Source organism: Manis javanica, chromosome 10, assembly GCF_040802235.1.
Source record: "Manis javanica isolate MJ-LG chromosome 10, MJ_LKY, whole genome shotgun sequence".
In the NCBI taxonomy this organism is placed as follows: Eukaryota; Metazoa; Chordata; class Mammalia; order Pholidota; family Manidae; genus Manis; species Manis javanica.
In genome coordinates, this window is record NC_133165.1 from 62,232,123 (window position 1) to 62,254,256 (window position 22,134).

The 22,134-nt window shown below is 37.8% G+C and overlaps 2 protein-coding genes and 1 long non-coding RNA gene across 7 annotated transcripts in view; 2 read left to right on the forward strand and 1 right to left on the reverse strand.

The window, feature by feature from the left end:
* The window catches only part of XPOT (exportin for tRNA), a 31,623-nt gene extending 19,428 nt beyond the window's left edge, over nt 1-12,195 (forward strand). For 4 of the 5 annotated variants that reach the window (XM_073215569.1, XM_073215567.1, XM_073215568.1 and 1 more), the window contains 9 exons: nt 657-895; nt 1,817-2,102; nt 3,028-3,217; nt 3,781-3,897; nt 4,060-4,175; nt 4,835-4,882; nt 7,285-7,356; nt 9,329-9,385; nt 11,602-12,195. In XM_073215569.1, the coding sequence (XP_073071670.1) occupies nt 657-895; nt 1,817-2,102; nt 3,028-3,217; nt 3,781-3,897; nt 4,060-4,175; nt 4,835-4,882; nt 7,285-7,356; nt 9,329-9,385; nt 11,602-11,628 (1,152 nt within the window). In that variant the 3' untranslated portion in view covers nt 11,629-12,195. Of the gene's footprint in view, nt 1-656; nt 896-1,816; nt 2,103-3,027; nt 3,218-3,780; nt 3,898-4,059; nt 4,176-4,834; nt 4,883-7,284; nt 7,357-8,696; nt 8,747-9,328; nt 9,386-11,601 lie in introns of all 5 variants that reach the window. The other variant, XR_012122327.1, reaches the window with a different exon arrangement.
* On the reverse strand, nt 7,548-14,722 carry LOC140844103 (uncharacterized). Its single transcript, XR_012122328.1, has 3 exons — nt 14,148-14,722; nt 10,459-10,663; nt 7,548-7,673 (listed from the first exon to the last, which is right to left on the reverse strand). It is a non-coding gene; the product is annotated as an uncharacterized lncRNA (long non-coding RNA).
* Nucleotides 14,723-14,788: 66 nt separating this feature from the next.
* The window catches only part of TBK1 (TANK binding kinase 1), a 36,357-nt gene continuing 29,011 nt past the window's right edge, over nt 14,789-22,134 (forward strand). The window contains exons 1-3 of the mRNA XM_017663936.3: nt 14,789-14,881; nt 16,788-16,902; nt 21,965-22,105. Of these exons, the coding sequence (XP_017519425.1) occupies nt 16,816-16,902; nt 21,965-22,105 (228 nt within the window). The 5' untranslated portion in view covers nt 14,789-14,881; nt 16,788-16,815. The remainder of the gene's footprint in view (nt 14,882-16,787; nt 16,903-21,964; nt 22,106-22,134) is intronic.

Here is a 22,134-nt window from a genome sequence, read left to right on the forward strand (position 1 = left end):
GTTCTGTGAGTCTGCTGCCGTTTTGTTCCTTCACTTTTTTCTTTGTTCTTATACCCCACAGATAAGTGAAATCATTTGATACTTGTCTTTCTCTGCCTGGCTTATTTCACTGAGCATAATACCCTCTAGCTCCATCCATAGCATCATAATCTTACTAATAAGATTTTCATAAAAGAAAACAAGTTAGAAGACTAACAATTGTATGACTGTTTGCAAAGTCATCAGGGGTAGACTTAAACCCATTTTTTTTAATTGAAGTATCGTTGATAGACTCTTTAATTTGGTTTCAGATGTAATTTGGTTCAACAGTTACCCGTTTTATTAAATCTTCACCCCCTCGAGTACAGTTACTGTCGAAAGATGTTATAGAATCTACTATATTCTCCATGCTGTACTACCATTCCTGTGACCAACTTATATTGTGATTGTGAATTCCTATGCCCCTTTGTCCTAGACCCATGATTTTTTGATACCTGATTCAATCTTCTTTCTATTATATTGTGCTGGGAGAAAGTTTTTTTTTATAAGTACTTGATCTACCCTTTAATAATGTGTTGATGTGTGATAGCTTATATCTCTTGTCTCTGTTGCACTTATTCTACTTAAATGAGGAACAGAACAAAGAGTAACATTGATAAAACTAAGTTTCATTCTAGGAAAATGGTTACCAGTCTTTGTTGAGCAGCGATGATCAACTCTTTATTTATGAGACAGCTGGAGTGCTGATTGTTAATAGTGAATATCCAGCCGAACGGAAGCAAGCATTAATGAGGAATCTGTTAACTCCACTAATGGAGAAGTTTAAAATTCTGTTAGAAAAATTGATGCTGGCACAAGACGAAGAAAGACAGGCATCTCTAGCAGACTGTCTGAACCATGCTGTTGGATTTGCCAGGTGAGTGTGATTGCAGTTAAAATTGTAAAGTGAGTGTCTGCACCCACAGAACTATTTACTTGGCTCTTTTAGAGTGGGGCACACATATCCAGGTTTCCAGAACTGGATTGCCTGGGGAATTGTCTAAAGGTTTCTTCTCTAAACTGAGTGAATTAGAAAATTTAACTGAAGAAGGGAACAGATCACATAACATTCTGCATTTCTGGCTTGACAGCTATCAAAATCCTTATCCCTTGTGACATCTTTGGCATAAATTGATCATGTATTTAAAGGGATTAATATAAGTGCCTTACTATATACCAATGATATTGGATCTGTCTTAGCACCTTAAAGAGAAAGTGCTAAGGCTTCTGTTTAGCTGTTGCATTATGTCCTGAAGACCACCCCAACTGCCAGTTCTTTCTCTCTACCCATCACTTTTATTGGTAAACAATGAAAGCATGAAAATTGTAGTGATTGTTAACTAGACGCTATATAGAGAAATCACTCTACAAAGTACTTCAGTGCAAAAGCTAATATTAGAGAGGTTGTATAAATAACTTGATTTCTAAAGACTTTAAATTTAAATGGGTAGTTTGCATGTTATCTAGCATAGCCAAGTCACAGTAAATGGCTTTTTTCTTTTATTTTCTGCATACTTTATCAGGATTTTAGTAAAACATTTAGGTTGACTCACATTAGAAGGATTTTATCAATTACATATTGTTAATTTAATTTGAGCCCTTTCTGGAAGGGTAACTGGAAGCAATAGTGTACAAATAACCATATTAGCTAAATATGAAAGTAGTTGTGACATGGAAAATAAAGAATTGACTTTTTAGTCTTGTCAGTTTCGTAATTTGCTCTGTATTATTTTTTATTGTTCCATAAAACTTGCAAAGGTTAAGGTTTTAACTAGTTGCCTGACTTTTGCTTATGTAGTCGAACAAGCAAAGCTTTCAGCAACAAGCAGACTGTGAAACAATGTGGCTGTTCCGAAGTTTATCTGGACTGTTTACAGACATTCTTGCCAGCCCTCAGTTGTCCCTTACAAAAGGATATTCTCAGAAGTGGAGTTCGCACTTTTCTTCATCGAATGATTATTTGCCTGGAGGAGGAAGTTCTTCCATTCATTCCATCTGCCTCAGAACATATGCTCAAAGATTGTGAAGCAAAAGACCTCCAGGAATTCATTCCTCTTATCAACCAGATTACAGCCAAATTTAAGGTACCACAGACTTTCAGAGCTCAGAGAATCTCCTGACTGAAAGATGGGGTGTATTTATCTTCAGATACGTTTTGGCATTTGCCCCTTGGTTTGTAGTTTTAGATAGGAGTTACTTGAGGACATGGATCATATCTATTTTTATCATCCCCAGTATCTAATACACTGGCTGACACATAGGACATGCTTAATAGATGTTCAGTAAAAACAAACCTTATCTGCTCTGTGCAGAAAAACTATTAGTCTGCTGTTTTAAGAAAGCAAATAAAAACAACATTGAGTACTGAATGTCCAAAGAAGTAAATAAAAAGCATTGTAATTTGGGTGCTCACACAGAAGTTTGAAAGTAATTCAGTGTACTAAAGTCAGTTTTATGTACAAGGAAATTTAAGCCCAAATAAGCTAATAAAAATAGCTAACATTTATACAGTGCTTGCTTTCTGTGTTCAAAATCTGTTCTGAGCATTTCTTTGTACATTAATTGATTTGAACCTTGTTAACAACCGTAGGAGATAAGAATTGTATTTTATAGATGAGGAAACTGAGACCCAGAGAAGTTAAGCTGTTTGCCTAAGGGCAAGTAAAATCTTAGAGCCCAATCATATAAGGTCATTTATAATTTAGCAATGTAATCCATTTCTTGAGAATTTAAATTTGAAAATACTCATGGCAGTACTTAATTGTGAAATGTCTGACTCCCTGTTACTTTAAACTGTCGAACTTCATGGTCTTGAGACTTCCAATAATGTTCATACTATGTGGATTTTGTCTTAACATTGGTATTTGCTAACTTAATAATGTATGTAAAACTATATCTTACATAGACACTCTGGAGATAGGCTTTATGTTAAACCTGGTTTTTCTAAGTTCCATACTAATAATTTTCCTACTCATTTCTGAAGTAGTAATAGTTGTTTCTTATGTTCAGATACAGGTATCCCCGTTCTTACAGCAGATGTTCATGCCTTTGCTTCATGCAATTTTTGAAGTGTTGCTCCGACCAGCAGAGGAAAACGACCAATCTGCTGCTTTGGAGAAGCAGATGTTGCGGAGGAGTTACTTTGCTTTCCTGCAAACAGTCACAGGCAGTGGAATGAGCGAAGTCATAGCAAATCAAGGTAGGGCTGCACATGAAGTCTAAATTGTGTGCCTCAGTCCCTACCACCGTTATATGTTGCTATGAGCAAGAGCTAGCTGCAGCAAACACTAAGGTTTCCAAGTGGTTGTGTGTTGACCCCAAGGATTGACAGTTACTGTTATCAGGGTAGGAGTGAGTTTCCTGTAGAGGACCTTACTATTAATTTGTATTCAATCCCCTTTGTTCCTAAGGCAGCATTCTCTAATTGGTTCTTTAGTAGTGCAAAAAGCATATGGCTGCTTGCCAGAACTGACCTGACAATGGAGTGTTACTAGCCTGTTTGCCATTTTGAAATTTAGAATAAATAAGACTGTTTAGATCCACATAGTTTTGTTATATAAGAAATCCTGAAGGTGAGGTAACAAGGGAGTAGTGATTTTTCAATGTTAATATGCCTAAAATTTAGGAGCTGAGTTAATAAAAAGTGAGAGATCTTATCAACTCTATAAATGCTTTTGCCTTGTTACTGTATATAAAATGAATACTTTAGGTTGCCATTCTAATTCTTTTTGAAGTTATACTTAAGTTTTTTTCTCTCTTGAGGTGCTGAGAATGTAGAACGAGTGCTAGTTACTGTTATCCAAGGAGCGGCTGAATATCCAGATCCAATTGCACAGAAAACATGTTTTATCATCCTCTCTAAGTTGGTAGAACTCTGGGGTAAGATTTTTTTTTGGACTTCATTCCCCAGCCTGTTTCGTAAGACTCTTAGACATGAAAATGGAACCCAGCTGTAATACAGACAGGCACTCAGAGTTGATTTTCCCCAGTAGTAATTAACTTTTTTTTTACACAAGACGAAAATTTGCATTCTCTTGGCAGGAGGTAAAGATGGACCAGTGGGATTTGCTGATTTTGTTTATAAGCACATTGTCCCTGCATGTTTCCTAGCACCTCTGAAACAAACCTTTGACCTGGCAGATGCACAAACAGTATTGGTAAGTACCTAGGAATTTTTGTTTACCTGTATAGATCTCATGGGCTCTAACTCAACACTTTCTTTAATGCCAAGTTGATTATATTAGGTTTCATTAAATAATTTCAAATTGGGATTCATTTTTAAAAGGCCAATATGTCTTCTGGATCTTTTGTGGATTCTTATTGAATCCCAATACTGAAGTTAAATATGTAAAATCCAGCTCCAACTTTAACAACCAAGACTCTTTATGGAGGACCACAAAAGAATGTAAGATGCAAATAGTCTTTAAAACTTGATTGAGTTACTAGTTTCCTACTACTACTTTAATTCTGAAACTTGGGCTGAATGGTTTTCTGACCATGAAGAGTAACTTTGTCTTCCTTGAATGGTAGTTTCTCTGACGATGTCATCTTCAGAATACTTAATGTCAAGCAGTTGCCCTTTGCCAGCTTCCCCACCACCTAGTAAAAGCTGGATTTCATAATTATACTACGTTAAGACAGTATCTGTATTTTTCTTTTCCTGTTCAGCCCACTTACTCCATCTGCCTGTGACCTTTTCTTTCTCCATACCTTCTTTGGAGGTAATAATGAACAGTGGCCAGGGAAATAAATAGAAAAGTTGGATCAGTCATCAAGATTTGATTATATGAAGAAATCTTAAAATTGTTTTTCATAGGCTTTGTCTGAGTGTGCCGTGACACTGAAAACAATTCATCTGAAACGGGTAAGCTTTGTCCCTTGTGCCCTTCAGCTCATCGCTGCTTATTACACTCTAACAAGTGTAACCTGTATACTTGTTAGGCTTTAAATGTGTGTGATTTGTTTTGCTGCTGTATCTTTTATAAATGTTAATTAACCTTTAGTTCTGACTTTTAGATGTGAGAGAGGACTTGAAGTAGTAGTATCTGTTATTGTCCTTTTATGTTTTGGGTAAGAAGGTTAAAATGTGTGTGTTTTGGTTTGACAAACAATGTGAAAGATCTTAACGAGAATTTCAAGATTCAAGTTTCACAGTCTAGTAGGCTCTTCACAACCAGATTTCTCCAGCTTCTTAATAGTACAAATGGTTAGAGCACCTCACTATTTTAGAATGTTCTGTTCTCCTTGTCAGGCTAATCATTTGCATAAATCATAAGTGATTCTGGGCTCAATCATACCAACATACCTGGTATGTTGTTTGCCTTATGCGATATTGTTTAAATAACTTGTTGAAATGATTGTTGTTTACCTTATACAGTATTTTTAAATAACTTGAAATGATTACCAACATTTAAAAATCAGGGCTTTTTGTTTGTTAACCAAAATCGCTATCTCCAACTTCACTCAAAGCCAGGATGCCAGTACACGTCTGGCATTCCCACACAGCAGCAGCTCCCCTTGCCCTACAAAAAAAGCACGAGCCCCCCACTCAGCATTTTCTTCATGTCTGCTATTTGCTAAAGTGAAGAATATGTATTTGGGGGCAGAAGGGGAGCTGTATAAAAATGAATTTTAAAGGTCCCCAATAATTTTAGAGCTTAGAATCAGGGAAGACCAATGCATAAATAAGTCAGTGGGTTAAATAAGTCCTTGAATAGAAATATATTAAATTAATACATCTGAATTAAATGGACTAAACATGAATGAGCAGTTTTGCCTATGATAGCGGTTGAAGAAAGCCATAGGAAAGAGGTAGGTTTTTTTTTTTGTTGTTTCTTCACAGGCTTTGAGACAGACGTAGATTAATTGTACTGGCAAGGGGAGGAGCTTGTGTTCTGGGCAGTTAAGCATGTATGAAAACGTATCAGACTTTGTATAGTGCATTTGGTAGGAAATAATAGAATTATCCTGTTTAGCTAAATAAAGAAGTAAAAGCTAAATAGTAAAATGGGACTAGGTAGTAAAAAGCCTTATATGAAAAGTTCGGAAGTTAGTAGGTGGTGGGGTTGTAACTTAGGATAGCACGGTGGAAACAGATGTTCATAAAGCAGTGAGGAATATGAGTCTAAAGCAGTTAGAAATAAATACTGAGTTCGGAGTCCTCAGTGTGTAGTTAAAGAAGGTGAAGTGGTAGGAATGCATGAGACTTTCTAAGACTAGTTCAGCAAGCTAAAGTCAGGAGACTAAAAAAGCAAGAGTCAAGAGGGAGCTAGAAGTAGAACCAAAGGTATGAAAGCTAAGGAAAGAGACAAGAGAAGAGATGATGGGTTGAGTGCTACAGAAGCACAGAAGATGACAAATGAAAAGAAACAGAGAAAGGAATGTACAATTCAGAAGTATTTGTCTTGTCCCTACAAACTCTAATTTAGACACATACAGAAATGAATCAAATGAAATACTCTATTTGAAATGTTTTGCTTCATTATTTATTTTCTCATTTATTCCCTTGATTGACTTCTTAAAAGTACACATTTACTGTTCCTGATTTAAAAAAAAACAAACTACACTTGATTTGTGAGTGTTAACAGTGGGGTTTTATGAGGTGATGAGCATTAGGTTATCCATTGGGTTAGAGGGCCGGGAATTCAGGTAGAGGAGGAAACCTAAAGAAGTCCTTTGATTCAGGAGCCAGTAGCATTAAACAGGCAATCCAGGTGTTAAGGCGGGAGGAGAGATGGATTGGTTTCATTTTGATAACTTCCTTTCTGTTGGACTAGGTTGAGGTCGTGAACATATTAAAACCTTTAAATCAGACTCAAGTTTGAAAGTTAAATTAGTTTTTTTTTTCTTTAAATATTGAGTTTATTACATTTGCTTAAGGCCACTCTGAGAAGCATTTTGTTGTAAGAAAAACATTTTCAAATTGTATCCTAAGTTCCTTTGCAACTGCTGAGGATGGGTATGGGTCAGGGATTAGTTTGTAGAATTCTCCCTTCCCTCTACCAAGTTTACCCAACCCTCCCCTCTGAAAACTATTATTATAGATTTTAGCATCTAGAAATACTTGGAGATGGCGATGAAGCAGTGGTTTTAGAAGTTAGCGCTTTTCAGTACTGATTTAATCAACAGCAGACCTGACAAATCACTCTGTGTTTCTGGGTCTTGGTCTCTTCACCTGGCTACTAACTTCCAGTTCCCTAGTTTGTTGAACATGAAAAAGGGAGGTGTGCTTTTATTGCTATTATCTTATTACTTTGTTATTTCTAGGGCCCAGAATGTGTTCAGTATCTTCAACAAGAATATCTGCCTTCCTTGCAAGTAGCTCCAGAAATAATTCAAGTAAGAGCTGCACTAGCAGGTTTTCCTTTTAATATAATTAAATAGGACTATGTGATTCAATCTAAATCTTGATTCCAGAAAGCCAGACTGTACTCAATTTGATGTTTCACTATGTGTAGGATATCAGGAGTCCAAACAAAAAAGGTGTGTGAGATTGAATGGGGAAAAAAAATTGTACAGTTTATCTTTAACCAGAAGTTTAATTTCCTACCATCATGAAGGTGACAAATCATCACAGTAGTACTCACAAGTGTTTGTGGCTTCATCACAAATAGAAATCACAGATATTTTCATCTCATATAAGTAGTTCCAGAGATCTAAAAAAATGGGTTACATTTCAATATTTTGAAATTACGAGTTATTAAGATATACCACTCTAGACCTTGTTATTTGAGTAAGTCTTAATTCTACATCAGAGATATTTTTGATAACTATAATTCATTATGATTAGTTTCCTTTTAATCCCATGTGCTATAAATGCATTTTTAAAAACATTCTAAAAGGAGTACAGTAGGCTCCTCACAACTGCCAAAGGGGAACACAGCACACAAAACTCTGGTTTTGAAGGTTTGTGCTAGGTAGCTCATTTTCTATAAATATGCCAAGCTTATCAATGCTTAATTTGTACATCTGAAACTATTTTGAGATAAGTGGCTGGAAAGCTATGTTTTTACAAAGTCATTTTTATAATGGCATTTGGTTATTTTCTTGGCATATAGTTATCCAGATTTCTGATGTAATAAATAACACATATCTAATGACATATCAAAGTTTTTATTATAACTAGAGTTAGAATTGCTTACATAGATTCTAAGAATTGTTTTTTCATCAACAGTGTGTTTTTAGCTGTTTTATAAGAGGCATCAAAAGAATTTACAGAAAAATAGAATAGGTCTCATAAGAGTAATCGCAGTTCACTTTTAATGACTATGATATCTTATTTCTTGATATACCATCTTCAACTTTAGAGGTATTAATGAATTTTCTTAGTTATAATTTGCTATATAGGTAAGCTAATGTTTTAATGAATAAGTTACTAATTACTCATGTGATCTTAATGCCCATGAAAAATAGAACTATACCACTTGATTTTGAAAACTAATATTCTCTCAAATTTGCAAAATAAAGCAAAATTACTATATTTCTATCTAATAATTTGATTATAAAAGGTAAGAATCCCCAGTTTTCCCATTTTCATATGCCGTCTGGCAACACTTGCAGAATTCTGCTGGAGAGAATTGCCTCCTTTTCTTTTTTGGTCTGGCTCTGTTCAGTTACCAGCTCTTAGCAGGTGAGACAAGCCATAACAATGTAGTTTTTGTCCTCCTCTGCCTTCCCAGGTGTGAGTCAGTCTTGTCCCATGTTCTCAAAAGTGAAAGCAGCCTATCTGGCAAGTATTACATTTGAAAATGTCATAAAACCTTTTTTGGTGAGGAACTGTTAAGTTGATTTTGAGAAATATAATATGAATATTGTAGATTTAAAGCAACCTGAATGCCCATTGACAGATGAATGGATAAGTAAAATGTAGCATATATACACACAATGAAATATTATTTAGTCTTAAAAAGGGAAACCATGTCATATGCTACAAAGTGGATGAACCTTGAGGACATTATGCTAAATGAAATAAGTCAGTCACAGAAGACAAATACTGTGTGATTCCTCTTGAATGAGGTATCTCAAATAGTCAAACTCTTAGAAAGTCTAATGGTGGTGGCCAGGGGCTGGTGGAAGAGGGAAGGGAGCAGTTGTTCAATGTGTATAGAGTTTGAGTTTTGCAAGGTGAAAAAGTTCTAGACATCTGTTGCACAATGGTGTGTGTATCATTACCACTACTCTACTGTGTACATTAAAATCTTCAAGATGGTTAATTTTATCTTTAATTACAGTTTAAAAAGAATACTGTGGGTTTGAATTATGATGTATTTAGTACAAAAAGATTCTCATCTCTTCTCCCCTCTCCTCCCAGGAGTTTTGTCAAGCACTTCAGCAGCCTGATGCTAAAGTTTTTAAAAATTACTTAAAGGTAGGTATTTGGAAAACCTGCATGTCTTCATTTGATTATGTGAGGTCTCAGAGCCAACAAAGTACATGTACAGAATATTGTGTCATACTGTAGTCTTACCAATTAGCTATTTTGGAATCCTGCCTTCTTAAACATGCTTCTAAGAATATGCAGTTACAGATGTTATATTTAAGAGTTTTCTGAAAAGCACCTTTCAACTGAGCTCTTACCCAAAAAAGGATCGTAAAAAGTTAGATAAGCACACTGGGCACATGGATAGGCATAGTATGAAAATGGCAGATATCTTTTGCAGTTCTATATGTAGTTAAATAGGAACTAGAGGATTAGAAGAAGTAATGTCTAAGAACTTGAGCCCATATTTGAGTTGAAAGGAAGGAGCCAAAAATATAAAAAGAGAAGGTATGATTTACTTGATTGTTTCCTATTTTGAAACTTGAAATGTAAAAAGACAGAAAGAATCCTTAGGTTCTTTTTGCATTCATAAAATCACTGAATTAAAATAACCCTCCAGGGGGTGGAGGGATGAGCAGAATAGGTGAAGGGGATCAGAGTTACAGACTTGACAATGACAAAATAAATAAGTCACAGGGATGAACTTTACAAAAAAGCTAAAATTCTTGGTAACAGGTAACTTATTGAATGGTTGCTTTGTTCTTTTGCCCAGGGTATACAGTAGAATTCATAGGGAGCTTTCCTGGGAAATAAGTGTACCATCCTTTGACTTAGGTTCTAACATGTTCCCTTGTCATTTTTTCCCTTTTTTCATAGTAGTTTATCAGCTTTAACTGACAAAAGAGTTTGTGAGAATATTGGGAGTGACTGTTTGTCACTGGGAACCCTCCCCACTCCCATTTCCCCAGAAAAGCAAAGTGTCTATGGAGGTAACCTTTGTTAAATAACTGCCAGTCAAACTGTATTAAAGGACCCAAAAATTGGTAACTTGATCTTAGAGGCTTTCTTTACAGCAGATCTTGGAACATTGCAGCAGGCTGGGGCTTCAGTGATCCACCCAAAAAACATTTATAAAGAGTTTTCCTCCCAAACCAGACTTCTCTTGGTGTTAGCATGATTACCTTAGTGATAACATCATTCTTGCATTTAGAAAAGTGAGGTTCCTCCTTTTGTGCCCACTCTCTTCATGCCTGGTTGACCCTTACATCTTGCTGACTTTCCTTCTCTCTCGCGCGCGCGCGCGCGCACTTCCCTTCTGTCTGTGCTGCCGCTCTAGTGTAGATGTATTTTCACTTTGATCACCCTCCATTGTGTCACCAAGCTGATCTGTTTGAAAACAGTGAACAGTGCTCTGAAAATCATTCCTTTCATAATCTTCACAAACCTGTTACTGACTAAAAACAAGTTCATGTTTCTTAGTTTGGCATTCAGGGTTTTTTTTTCTTTTCATACTCTGATTACAGACTTCCTTTCTGGTTTCTCTTGCAGGAATGGTGTTGGTAGTCTTCAAAAATTCTGCCTTGTTAGCAACCCTCCTCTGAATTCTACCTATTCCTCTAGACTTAACTCAAGCATGGCTTCTTTGTAAGGGTCTCTTTTGCATATACAGTGATTATTCTTTTCCCTTAGTCAATAGATTGTTCAGTGAATGCCTTATCTTGGTGCTGGGGGGGTACAAGGATGAATACAGTTCTTACCTTAGGGAGCTCACTGCCTACCCATTTACGCTTTCTAGTGCTCACTTAACATGTACCAAACTGTGGAGGTGGGTATGAAATATTGGACCAGAGTCCAGTGCAGCCTTGAGCTTAATCATAGTCTCAAATGTTGAGTTGGAAGTATTTTTTAAATAATCATATTTCCTTAAGGGATAACAGCTGCTATCTTTAGGTTTGGTTTATTTATTTCGTCCTCAAATTTTAATTTCCCAACATTAACTGGTAGTAGTGCCAATCAGTGAAAAAGTTTCAAGAGCATATTTTCTTCTGACCACATGAATCTCATAGTATTAGAGGTAATACCATATTTTCACTAGTTTCCCAACTAATGTCAACATAAGTTATCTCCAGACTTCATCAAACTGTCCAGCAGAGAAAGTTCTTAGTCTCTTATTGTGTTGATTTGTGAAGTACGTGAAATGTTTAAAATATCTATTGTATTTTACGAAAGAGTGACTAGTACTCAGTACTTTGGAGCCATTCTTCAGGTAAAGGGTGGTATCTTCTGACATCAGTACTTTCATTGTACCAATACGTTATTTACAGGTGTTCTTCCAGAGAGCAAAGCCCTAAGGACTGGATCTCCCTGTGCCTACATCATGATCCGTAATTCCAGTTAATAATTTATAAAGAAGCAGTTTGTGTGTGCCATTCACATTGGTCTTTTTAACATTGCTTTGAGCTCATTGCAATATATGTATTGGAATTTTTCTGTAAAATGGTGTAATTTTCTCTAAATACAGGTATGTGATCACAGCAAGAGAAGTTGCTTGCATGCCAATTCAAACTGTTCTATATAAAAATGCTGTTAAACAATATAGCAGTTAGCTTAGTACCTTTTTTTTTTAACTTGAAACTTTTAAGTCCTTTATAAAGACCATGGCAGGAAAAGTATACTTTTTTTTAATTGCCGAATATAAAATGTTTGAAAATAATTTCCTTTTATTTGTGAGGACTTATAAAGTATGGGGGGAATACAACAAATCAAAACTAACTTTTTGTAGATAGCCATTACATTTCTTTAAACTGCTTCAATGCCAATGTGTATTCTACAAGAGAATGGTTTTATAAAGTAACTGATATAAGAGTAGGTGCCAGTGTTACACACTTTTTATAAAAATAAAATTTTATGTAGTGAAATCTACTGAGTCTTCTTTGGAATTACACTTTGTGTTTGAAAATTCTCATTTTCTCTGATTTTGCATTTAAACTATTACACATATAAGCATATGGATGATTTATTATGCTCCTAAAAAGGTGCATACAAGTGAGTTCTGTTAAACAGAATCTTTTAAAAATACACTAGAAAAAGCCTGTGTGAATCTGTTGATAGAATTCAAAATCAAGTTTTTTCCTTTTATTAATTTGCTTAAATATTACTTTGTTGGAATATACTTACGTGTTTATCATCCTTATAAGTAGTAGCTGCCTGTTTAGTTGCTAGAAGTACCTTCCCCTGCCTCCCCCCGTTTTTATTCATGACTATGCAAAAGGGAAATCAATAGTATCAATAGTAATATCAGAAAATTAAGAAAGGAGGGACAAAACTGAGCAACAAGATTATTGCAGTTAAGTTTAAATCCTAAAAAGAATTTAGAGGAGGGCTGGTTTTTTTGGTTTTCTTTAACCTCTGGCCCATGTGGTCCCTAGGTGTTTCATGTAGGCTTCAGTGGTCTGTGAACACCCTAGAACTTATTGTGAATTGTGCACACAAATCTTTTTCTGGGATAAATTCCAGAAGAGATTTTAAATATTTTCCTTACATCATAGAATAAAGGTACTAAACAATTGATTGTAAAAGTAGATCAATGGAATGTATATTCTACTTTAATAAAAACATTTTTAAAATTAAGATAATTGAAAGCTGAGTGTTTCGTTGATAAGTTCCCCTCTACTGTGGGAGAGATCTTTGCATCTATTAAAGTAGTACTAATGGTTCAAAGTATAGTAACAAGGTGCATATAGCAGTGTGCTTAAACCAGGCTTCTGATCCACATTAAGTGCTTTCAAATAACAGGTCTGCCAATAACTGGTTTTAGAAACTTGAGCAAGGTAAATGACTTCTCCCTACCCCAGTTTCCCCTTCTAAAATAGTAGCTACCTCTTAACTAAAAATTCAATAAATTAAATGAAAAGAACTTATTAAAGTACCTGCACATGCAGGCTTGGTATTAGCTATGGTTACTGTATTATTCCATATATGTAAAAGTAACACCTTCATTTTCCCCTAGCTCCTTAAAGCCCTTCAAAAGATTTCCATGTGTTCAGAGCTTAAACATGGAAATTTAAGAGTCTGTAATAGAAATTAAGCTTTGTGTTATATAAGAATGTGCAATAATTTCCCTTCTTCATTCCCTTAAGTTACCCAAAGTACCCAGTGCCATAGAAATTAGGAAACTGTTCCATCATGAATTACATTATTGTATTGTACAAAGTTACCAAAAACAAGCACCCAAGTAATTGCTTCAACGGTGAATCTAACAGGTGATCATTGAGGTATAAGATGGGTATTTGTGTGACTTGACTAGGGAACCACTGGGCTTTCTGATGCCAGGTCTAGTTCTGTGCCTAACCACTTAAATCTTAAAATAAGTGCTAACAGTAAATGGTTCACAAGCAACTTGACCTTTAAGAAAGTAAAATACTGTGGTATTTAAACGTGCATCACTTAATTATGTCATAAGTATGTCAATCAAGGCCTTTGTGGCTCAACTAATCACATTTTCTTCCACAACAACTTAAGAGCTGTGTGAGTTTTACTGTTGTAGGGAACTTAAACAGGTCCCCCTTCCTACATCTCATTAGATCCAGGAAAACTGAAATGATCGGAATTGAAGGACAGAATAGATGTGTTAGAATGATTTCCATCATTTAAACATTGTTTAAAAGTCTAGTAACACATATGTTATCTCCATTGTGCTTAATGACGTAACAGGCTGAGAGAGGTCAAAACAAACAAAAAATTGCTTAAAGTCAGTATTTGGTAGGGAGAGGGGATACCCCCTCAAAAGCCTCTGCTCTTAACCACTCTGCCATGGTTTCCCATTTCATTGCTGGTTGCTGTAGTTCTCATCTGGGAAGAACTGCCCTACCTCCTCCGTCTCTGAAGTTTAGTCCTAGGATCAGCTGGAGTCTGGCCTCCTGTTGAGGCTGCAGTGCAGTCAATGGACTGAAGGGATCACTCCAGGGAATAGACGCTTGGGATCTTGGCGACATATTGCAAGACCTGATTTTAGGCCATAAGTTTTCCAATAATTGCCACTTCCAAGATACCGTTCAGAAGAGAATTCCACGTCTGGGTCATTTTGATGCTATAATCACTGCAGCCAACGTGGTCTTTAAAATAGAAAACAAATCTATCCTTCCGGACTACGACATTCCCTAGTGCCAGCCCCTCACTGTCCAGGATTCTGCACATCTGTGATGAGGTGAATGTTTGTAGTCAGGAGGTCAATGTCTGTCCCCCACTATGACTGCAGTCCGCACTCTGCCTTTGACTTAGGGACGAGGCGAGATTTGCAGCTGAGAGAATATGAATCAGTGCTCCCCACCTTCATCCGAAGAGTAAGGGGGGCACAAGCAGAGGGTGTGGACCGGGTACGACTCCAGACACCCGGCAGCCCGGCTGCCTCTCGCTATAGAGGTTACGAGCCGGATTCAGCCGCCGCCTCAGCGTCTCGGCTCAGGCCGGTTGGCGGGCGTGCGCACGCGCGCGCCGGCCGTCGATCACGTGGCCCCCGGCCGGGGCTTGCGAAGCCGGAAGTGTCCTGAGGCTCCAGGAGGCCGCGGGAGCCCGCTGGCGGTGGCGCGGCGGAGACCGGGCGCGGTGAGTGGGGCGGGGGCGGGCGCGGGCGGAGGGCCCAAGTCACTCGCGGCACGGGCAGCCGAGCCTGTGGGAGGCCCGCGCGGAGCTCTCCCGCCCCCTATGGGAAACTGGGATGCTGAGTCAGAGCGGGGGAGCGCGGGCGACCCGCGGGCGACCCCTCCTCCGACCCGGCTGGTGGACCCCGCCTCCCGGGTGTCTGGGCGCCGGGGCGGGGTGGTCGCACGGGCCCCGTCCGCTCCGTTGCGACTGCGCCGTAGGCCAGCCTTCCGACCGGGGCCCTCCCGGGGCAAAGTCTAGCGACGTTGGGCTCGAATAATGAGTACGTGTCGGTTGCCGGGCCTGGGCCCTGGCCGCCCATAGGGACGGGGTGCAGCTTTCCCCGGAGTTAAAACTGGCTGCTCACTGCCCCTCTTTCCGAGTGTGGACAAGTTCGGCAGTTTGTAAATGGACTGATTTTTTTTTTTCAAACAATTAAAAAGACGTTGCATTAAGGTTTTAATGACGGTAACAGCGGGGGTTGACTTACCGGAAGCTAGAGGCTGAAGACGTTTTGAGTATACACACATACATTGCAAATTACCAAACGTGTCCTTTGGGGAATGGCTTACGAGTTTATTTTCCAATCAGTTTCCCAGGTATTTTCAGTACGTGGCCTCCAAACAAGTTTTACCCAGTAACTTCCAAATGCATAACCAAAGACCGACTACTTTCACTCTAGAAAGCTGAATATAATACCTGTTTTAACAAATGATTCACATAGTGGTAGAGTTTGGAAATCCGAAACTTTGTCCACATGCCGTGTCACTAAATCTATTTTCATCTGTGGACGAATGGTAACTTTCGTTTTGGACAGTGTAAGGAAGTAGATTTAAGCCAGGGTACTAGGAACATACTTGTTGAGTGCCTGCCAATACTGTGTCAAAATTTTGGAAAGATTTATATAGCAAACACCTTGTGGATATGCTGAGTCATGTTTTAGCATGGTGTAACTGGAAGATAGTTTGAAGAGACATTTTCTGTAATCCTTGTGAAACTAGTTTTACATCTGCATATGGAGAGCAGATAGCTGACTTAAGGTATCTTAGCTGACAAATATTTTTAATATCCTTATAGTTGTGTAGCTTTTTAGTATTAAAGGACAAGGATGATGCTGGGTTTTTTAAAAGACTTTATTTTTTAGAGCAGTTTTAGGTTCACAGCAAAATTGAGCAGAAGGTGCAATGATTTTCAATGTATCTCCCATCCCCATACATGCACAGCCTCCCCTTGTTTATTTTTTAAGACATGGTGGATAGTATGCTCTTGGTATGTGAGTATTTATATACTTGGAAGTTGGAGAAACTGTCCTTAATTTCAGAAGAATTAGTGACCTTTCAGAAATAGTCATTTTTGCACGTCGCCATTATAATTGCCACTCTATGTAGGTGACATTTTCAGTTAGCGAAGTGTTATACAGCGACAACAGTTCTTTTCATTAGTGTTGACCTGCCATTAAAGGAAACAAAGTAATTTTTTCTATATGTCTGTTATGTTTTACCTTATTACTTTAAGACACTTCAAAATATAATTTATCATTGATTAATCTTTCAAAACACTTGAAGGAAGGAAGTAACCAATACTACTCTCACTGACAGAGGCAAAATTAGAAAGGAAAGAGATGTTTCTTCAGCCTTGTGGTCAGTGAATTAAATTGCAAATATAAGGTGTCATTGGTTAATGTTCTTTCAGAGCCTACACAGTACTTTAGCCTTTTATATCCTTAGAAACTTAGATTTTTACATTGAACATCTTCAATATAGAAACACATAATGAGTGATCTTACTTGAGACTAAAAATAGCTAACATTTGTTTTTTAAGTGTGCTATTCCCTTAAAACAAGCATGCAAATTTTTTCTTTTTCTCTTAGTATAACAAGATCTCTGGACCAAGTCGAGATGCAGAGCACTTCCAATCATCTGTGGCTTTTGTCTGATATTTTAGGCCAAGGAGCTACTGCAAATGTCTTTCGTGGGAGACATAAGGTTGGTACAGAGAAAACAGTGAAGGCTTTTCATCACTGTACATGTACTCTTCTGAGAAGCACACTTGTACTAAAATGTGAGGCTTGGTGTTTTTTATTATATTGTCTGAAGAGAAGAGAATACCTGTTCCTGTGGTTATTTAAGGTATAGCTTGCATCAGAGGCTGTGGTATCTTCCCAGTGGTGGCAGGCATTATGTGTGAGAGAGTGGAGAAAAACAGGAGGTTGATTGCAAAGACACTGGGGCAGATGAGTGTTGTGCCTTTTGATTTTGTCCCCAGCCTCCTCATCCCGTGCTAATGAGTGATCTCACTAACAGAAGTTCACTGTGGCCTTCATTTGGGGTGGGAGGATCATAGAGGGAGGCAGATGTGTAGTTTGCAGGCAGGTGATTTTGATGTGCTGTTCTGAGGCTTCAACCCCAGACCCCTACTGGGTCGACTGGAGTAAAGCAGAGTATCAAAAAGGAGCCTAGGTTGAAAAGGCTGTTACCTGGTATGAGGTAACCACTGGGGAAGTGAGGCCAGAATAAAAGGGCCCATCTCTGACGCACTTAAAGAACCAAAGCGATGTTGTGTCAGATTGCGTATTGGTGGATGAAGTTAAAGATAATTTAAGTAATTTAAAAAGAAGAAATTTAAGGTCACTAAAATTTCTGTTCTGGGAAGAAAGCTAGAAAAACAATGGGGTGAAAAATCCTTTTGTAATGCAAATTTTTGAGCACTGTGAGTTTGTTTTGAACTAAACGATGTTTAGAGCCTAAATTCTTTTTTTCAGAAACAGGATCTCTCCAGATATTTTAGTAAGGAGGCATTTCTTCATATTTTCCTGTAGCCTTCACATTACCGATCACTTCTGTCAGTGACAATGAGAAAAGCTTTCATGGGGAGGGGCTGTTTGCTGTGAGGAGAGATAATGACTATAAACAGCCCCTGTGGTTCCTAGAGAATGAATCAGAAGTACCATGCAGATAGCTTTTAGCTTTTTTCCCCTCCAGGTTGAGAACCATCCACAGGTTTTAGGTCTTTGGTGAAGTTCTCATGGTCTTGCATTCTTTATCAAGTCCCTTGTGATCAGCCTTGGATATTCCTGTCCTAGAAATTGTTCTTATTTTGGGCCCTGTGCCAAGAACAAGAGAAAATGGGTGGCATATAGGATTTACCATTGAAAACACATCTGACCATTTGTCTCTCTGTGATCCAAATTAACTTAACAGCCTTTAATAATCACTTGGTATGTGTCACTCACTATGGTGGATCTAGTGAATGTAACTGCAGACAGTGTGAGGCTCCTGCCCACAAGTTTCAGGCTTAGGAGCAAGGCTGGCATTGGAATGGCTATAATATGAAACTGCTGGAGTGACAGGTGGTCAGCAGTGAACAGTGATAGAGATTTGGTGAGGCATATTTAAAGTGCCTGACTCTAGTAACTACTTGATATATCTAGTCCTCTTTCCTTACTTAGTCAGCCCTTCATGTAAGCACCTACAAATAGTAGGCACTGTAAATGCTTATTAACTGATGGAATAAATGAATGAATGAGAAACAGAGCAGCTACCTAAAGACAACCTGAAGTTCTTCAAAAGAAACAAAAAGTGTACCCAGTATAGTTTGAAAGCCTATAATAAGGATTTGAGAAGTTCAAGAATTGATTTAAAAGATTGCAAAGACCCAGTTTTGTATTTAATCTATAAGAGTCTTCCTAGGATGTGTTTTGAGAACCCATGTTCAGTAACATCAGTTTCAAGGGTTTAGGACTATACCCCCAAAATACTGCTTGCCATTAATATTCATTAAAGGCTAACCATGGTATTAGCTAAACTCTTTTATGTTAACTGCTTCAAATGACCAGGGCCCTTAGTTTACTGTTTGTTTCAAAGTATATTACCTACTTAATAAAACTTTTTTCATTAAGTTGCCTTTAACTACTAATGTGTGTGGATGGCATGCGTGTGTGTGATAACCATGGTACAGTTAAAGGAAGGAGGATATAGGAAGGATGCGTTGATCTGCACATGTGTATGTATACATGTAGGTCACTGCATATCATTCATGTATGCTTTGGGGACAGTGAATGGTAAATGACTGCAGTTGAGTAAAGGAAAAACAGTGTACCCCACATGTATTGCAGTGGTCTCACAGGTATGATGGAGGCTACAAAAGTTTGGAAAATACTGGCCTTATGGGTATTGTTGTGTTATTATTATTGGTATCATTGTATTATTTTCCTTGATCACAGTGGGTATATTGCTTGCTCCTCTGTTTGGATTTTCCTGTTTTCAGACTAAGTTTGAGGTAAGTATCATCAAGAAAAATCTCTCTGTTGGATGGTGTGGGTCTGGCAGTGTCCTTTCCCTGGTGGAACAAAAGGGAAAAGCAGTTGTAATTAAGCTGTATGAGGTTCAGTCGTCGTTCTATATACTATAGCCCTTTTCCTCTGGAAGGAGTAGATGTGTATTTGGTGTGAGGGGGAGAGGGGAGTGAGGGAAGAGTGATCACAGGGGTGGTCTCCAAATAGTGATTTCGAAGAGGGGGACTGTGAAGCAGTTAAATGGTTTTAAGGAAAAGATTGTGAGGTTCTGACATGAAGTGGGCTTTTGGGGTGGGGTTGGGGGACTCTTTAAGTGGTGATTTTGTGGAAAGCTGTAGAGAGGACTTCAAAGCAGAACAGAACAGGGGCCCTGACAGACAGGAGCTCCGTGAAATATCCTTAGGCAGGGGTTGCTCAAACTCCAAGGTCAAAGAGGAAATGGTCTTTCCACTTGCTCCAGGGATGGTCATCCTTAAATTATGGGAAAAATAAGACTAAATTCTGGACTGACCTCCAAGGAGAGGCCTGCTAATTAGAATGAGTGGAAGGAGGGGGGAAGGTCTTAAAGTAAGGTGTTTATCTGAAATTAAGCATCTGTTTTGTACCTCTGAGAGTCCTTCCCAGCCATAGCTGTGCATTGTAAATCTGTGTGATCTACTTCAGTGTGCCATGAGATAATGAGAGTGGGGTGCTTCAGATACATCCATAGAGAAAAAGAAATGCCTTTGATCTTGTAGAGATGGTTGGGGCTGCAGCAGTTGGCCGTAGTCATCGAGGTGGAGTTGCAGGAGTTTACCCAGGCAGCACTGGTGCAGTCCAAGGAGGAGAACCTCTCCTGACTCAGCCCTGGCTTCCATGTGCAAACATGCACACACATGCATTATCTCCACCAGGGAATAGTTATTTAAAGTTAATTGCATTACTTTGAGATTCTTATGGAAAATTCCATTTGTGGAGTACAGCTTTCAGTCTTTCTTTTGCTGTTTTGATTAGTTTATTTAAAAAAAATTTCATAGTGCATGAAGAAATGCTTGTGAGTTTCATTTTCTATTTCTTATCCAAAGTATACTTTCACTTTTGGTACTACTAGAGCTTTTATCTTACGATAGGAAAATGACTATTTTTACCTTGTATGTCTTAATGGAAACTTTATAATATGAAAGAAAGTAGCCTTTTTTTCATTCCAAAGCATACAATTTGAGAGAATATTGTGCAATTGATTGTTTTCTTTTAGCTTAAAAAAAAAGCCCTAGTACAAACTACCTGTGCTTTAAAATATTCAGTGTTCAAACATATATGACCAATTAATATATGATAAAGGAGCCATGAATATACAGTGGGAAAAAGACAACCTCTTCAACAGCTGATATTGGGAAAACTGGACAACTCTGTGTAAGAGAATTAAACTGGATTGTCTAACTCCATACACAAAAAAGTAAACTCGAAATGGATCGAAGACCTGAATATAAGTCATGAAACCATAAAACTCTTAGAAGAAAACATAGGCAAAAATCTCTTGAATATAAACATGAGCAATTTTTTTCTGAACACATCTTGGGCAAGGGAAACAAAATAAAAAATGAACAAGTGGGACTACATCAAACTAAAAAGCTTCTGTACAGCAAAGGACACCATCAATAGAACAAAGTCGTCCTACAGTATGGGACAATATATTCATAAGTGATTTATCCAGTAAGGGGTTAACATCCAAACATATAAAGAACTCATACCCCGCAACACCCAAAAAACAACCCAATTAAAAAATGGGTGGAGGATCAGAACAGACACTTCTCCAAAGAAGAAATGCAAATGACCAATAGGCACATGAAAGATGCTCCCATGTCTCTAATCATTACAGAAATGCAAATTAAAACCACAATGAGATATCACCTCACACCAGTTAGGATGGCTAATATCCAAAAGGCAAGAAACGACAAATGCTGGTGAGGATGCAGAGAAAGGGGAACCCTCCTACACTGTTGGTGGGAATGTAAATTGGTGCCACCATTGTGGAAAGCAATATGGAGGTTCCTCAAAAAACTACAAGTAGAAATACCATTTGACCTAGGAATTCCACTCCTAGGAATTTACCTGAAGAAAACAAGATCCCTGATTCAAAAAGACATATGCACCCCCATGTTTATCACTGTGCTATTTACAGTAGCCAAGATAAGGAAGCAACCTAAGTGTCCATCAATAGATGAATGGATAGAGAAGAGGTGGTGCATATACGCAATGAAATTTATTCAGTCATAAAAGAAGTCCTCCCATTTGCAACAACATGGATGGATCTAGAGGGTATTGTGCTCAGTGAAATAAGCCAGGTGGAGAAAGACAAGTACCAAATGATTTATTCATTTGTAGAGTATAACAACAAAGCAAAACTGAGGGAAGAAAATAGCAGTAGACTCATAGACACTGAGAAGTGACTAGTGGTTACCAAAGGGTAGGGATTGGATTAGGTGGATGGGGAGAAAGAAGGGGATTAATAGGCACTGTAATTTACAATCACAATATAGGGAGGTGACAGGGAAGGCAGTACAGCACGGAGAAGACAGTTAAGGACTCTAACATCTTACTACTTGTTGTTTATGTGAAACCATCAGAAGATTGTATATCAATGATACTTTAATTAAAAAGATATTCAAGGTGTTCTGTAAGAAAGATAAATTGCTATAGCTTGTTCTAATGGTACCTTTTTATCTTCTTCATAGTATTATAAATAACTAAAACCTTTCTTTTCTTGTTTTTAGAAAACTGGTGACTTGTTTGCTATCAAAGTATTTAATAACATAAGCTTCCTTCGTCCAGTGGATGTTCAAATGAGGGAATTTGAAGTATTAAAAAAACTCAATCATAAAAATATTGTCAAATTATTTGCTATTGAAGAGGAGGTAAGTAATCAAACTTCCATTAATCTTCT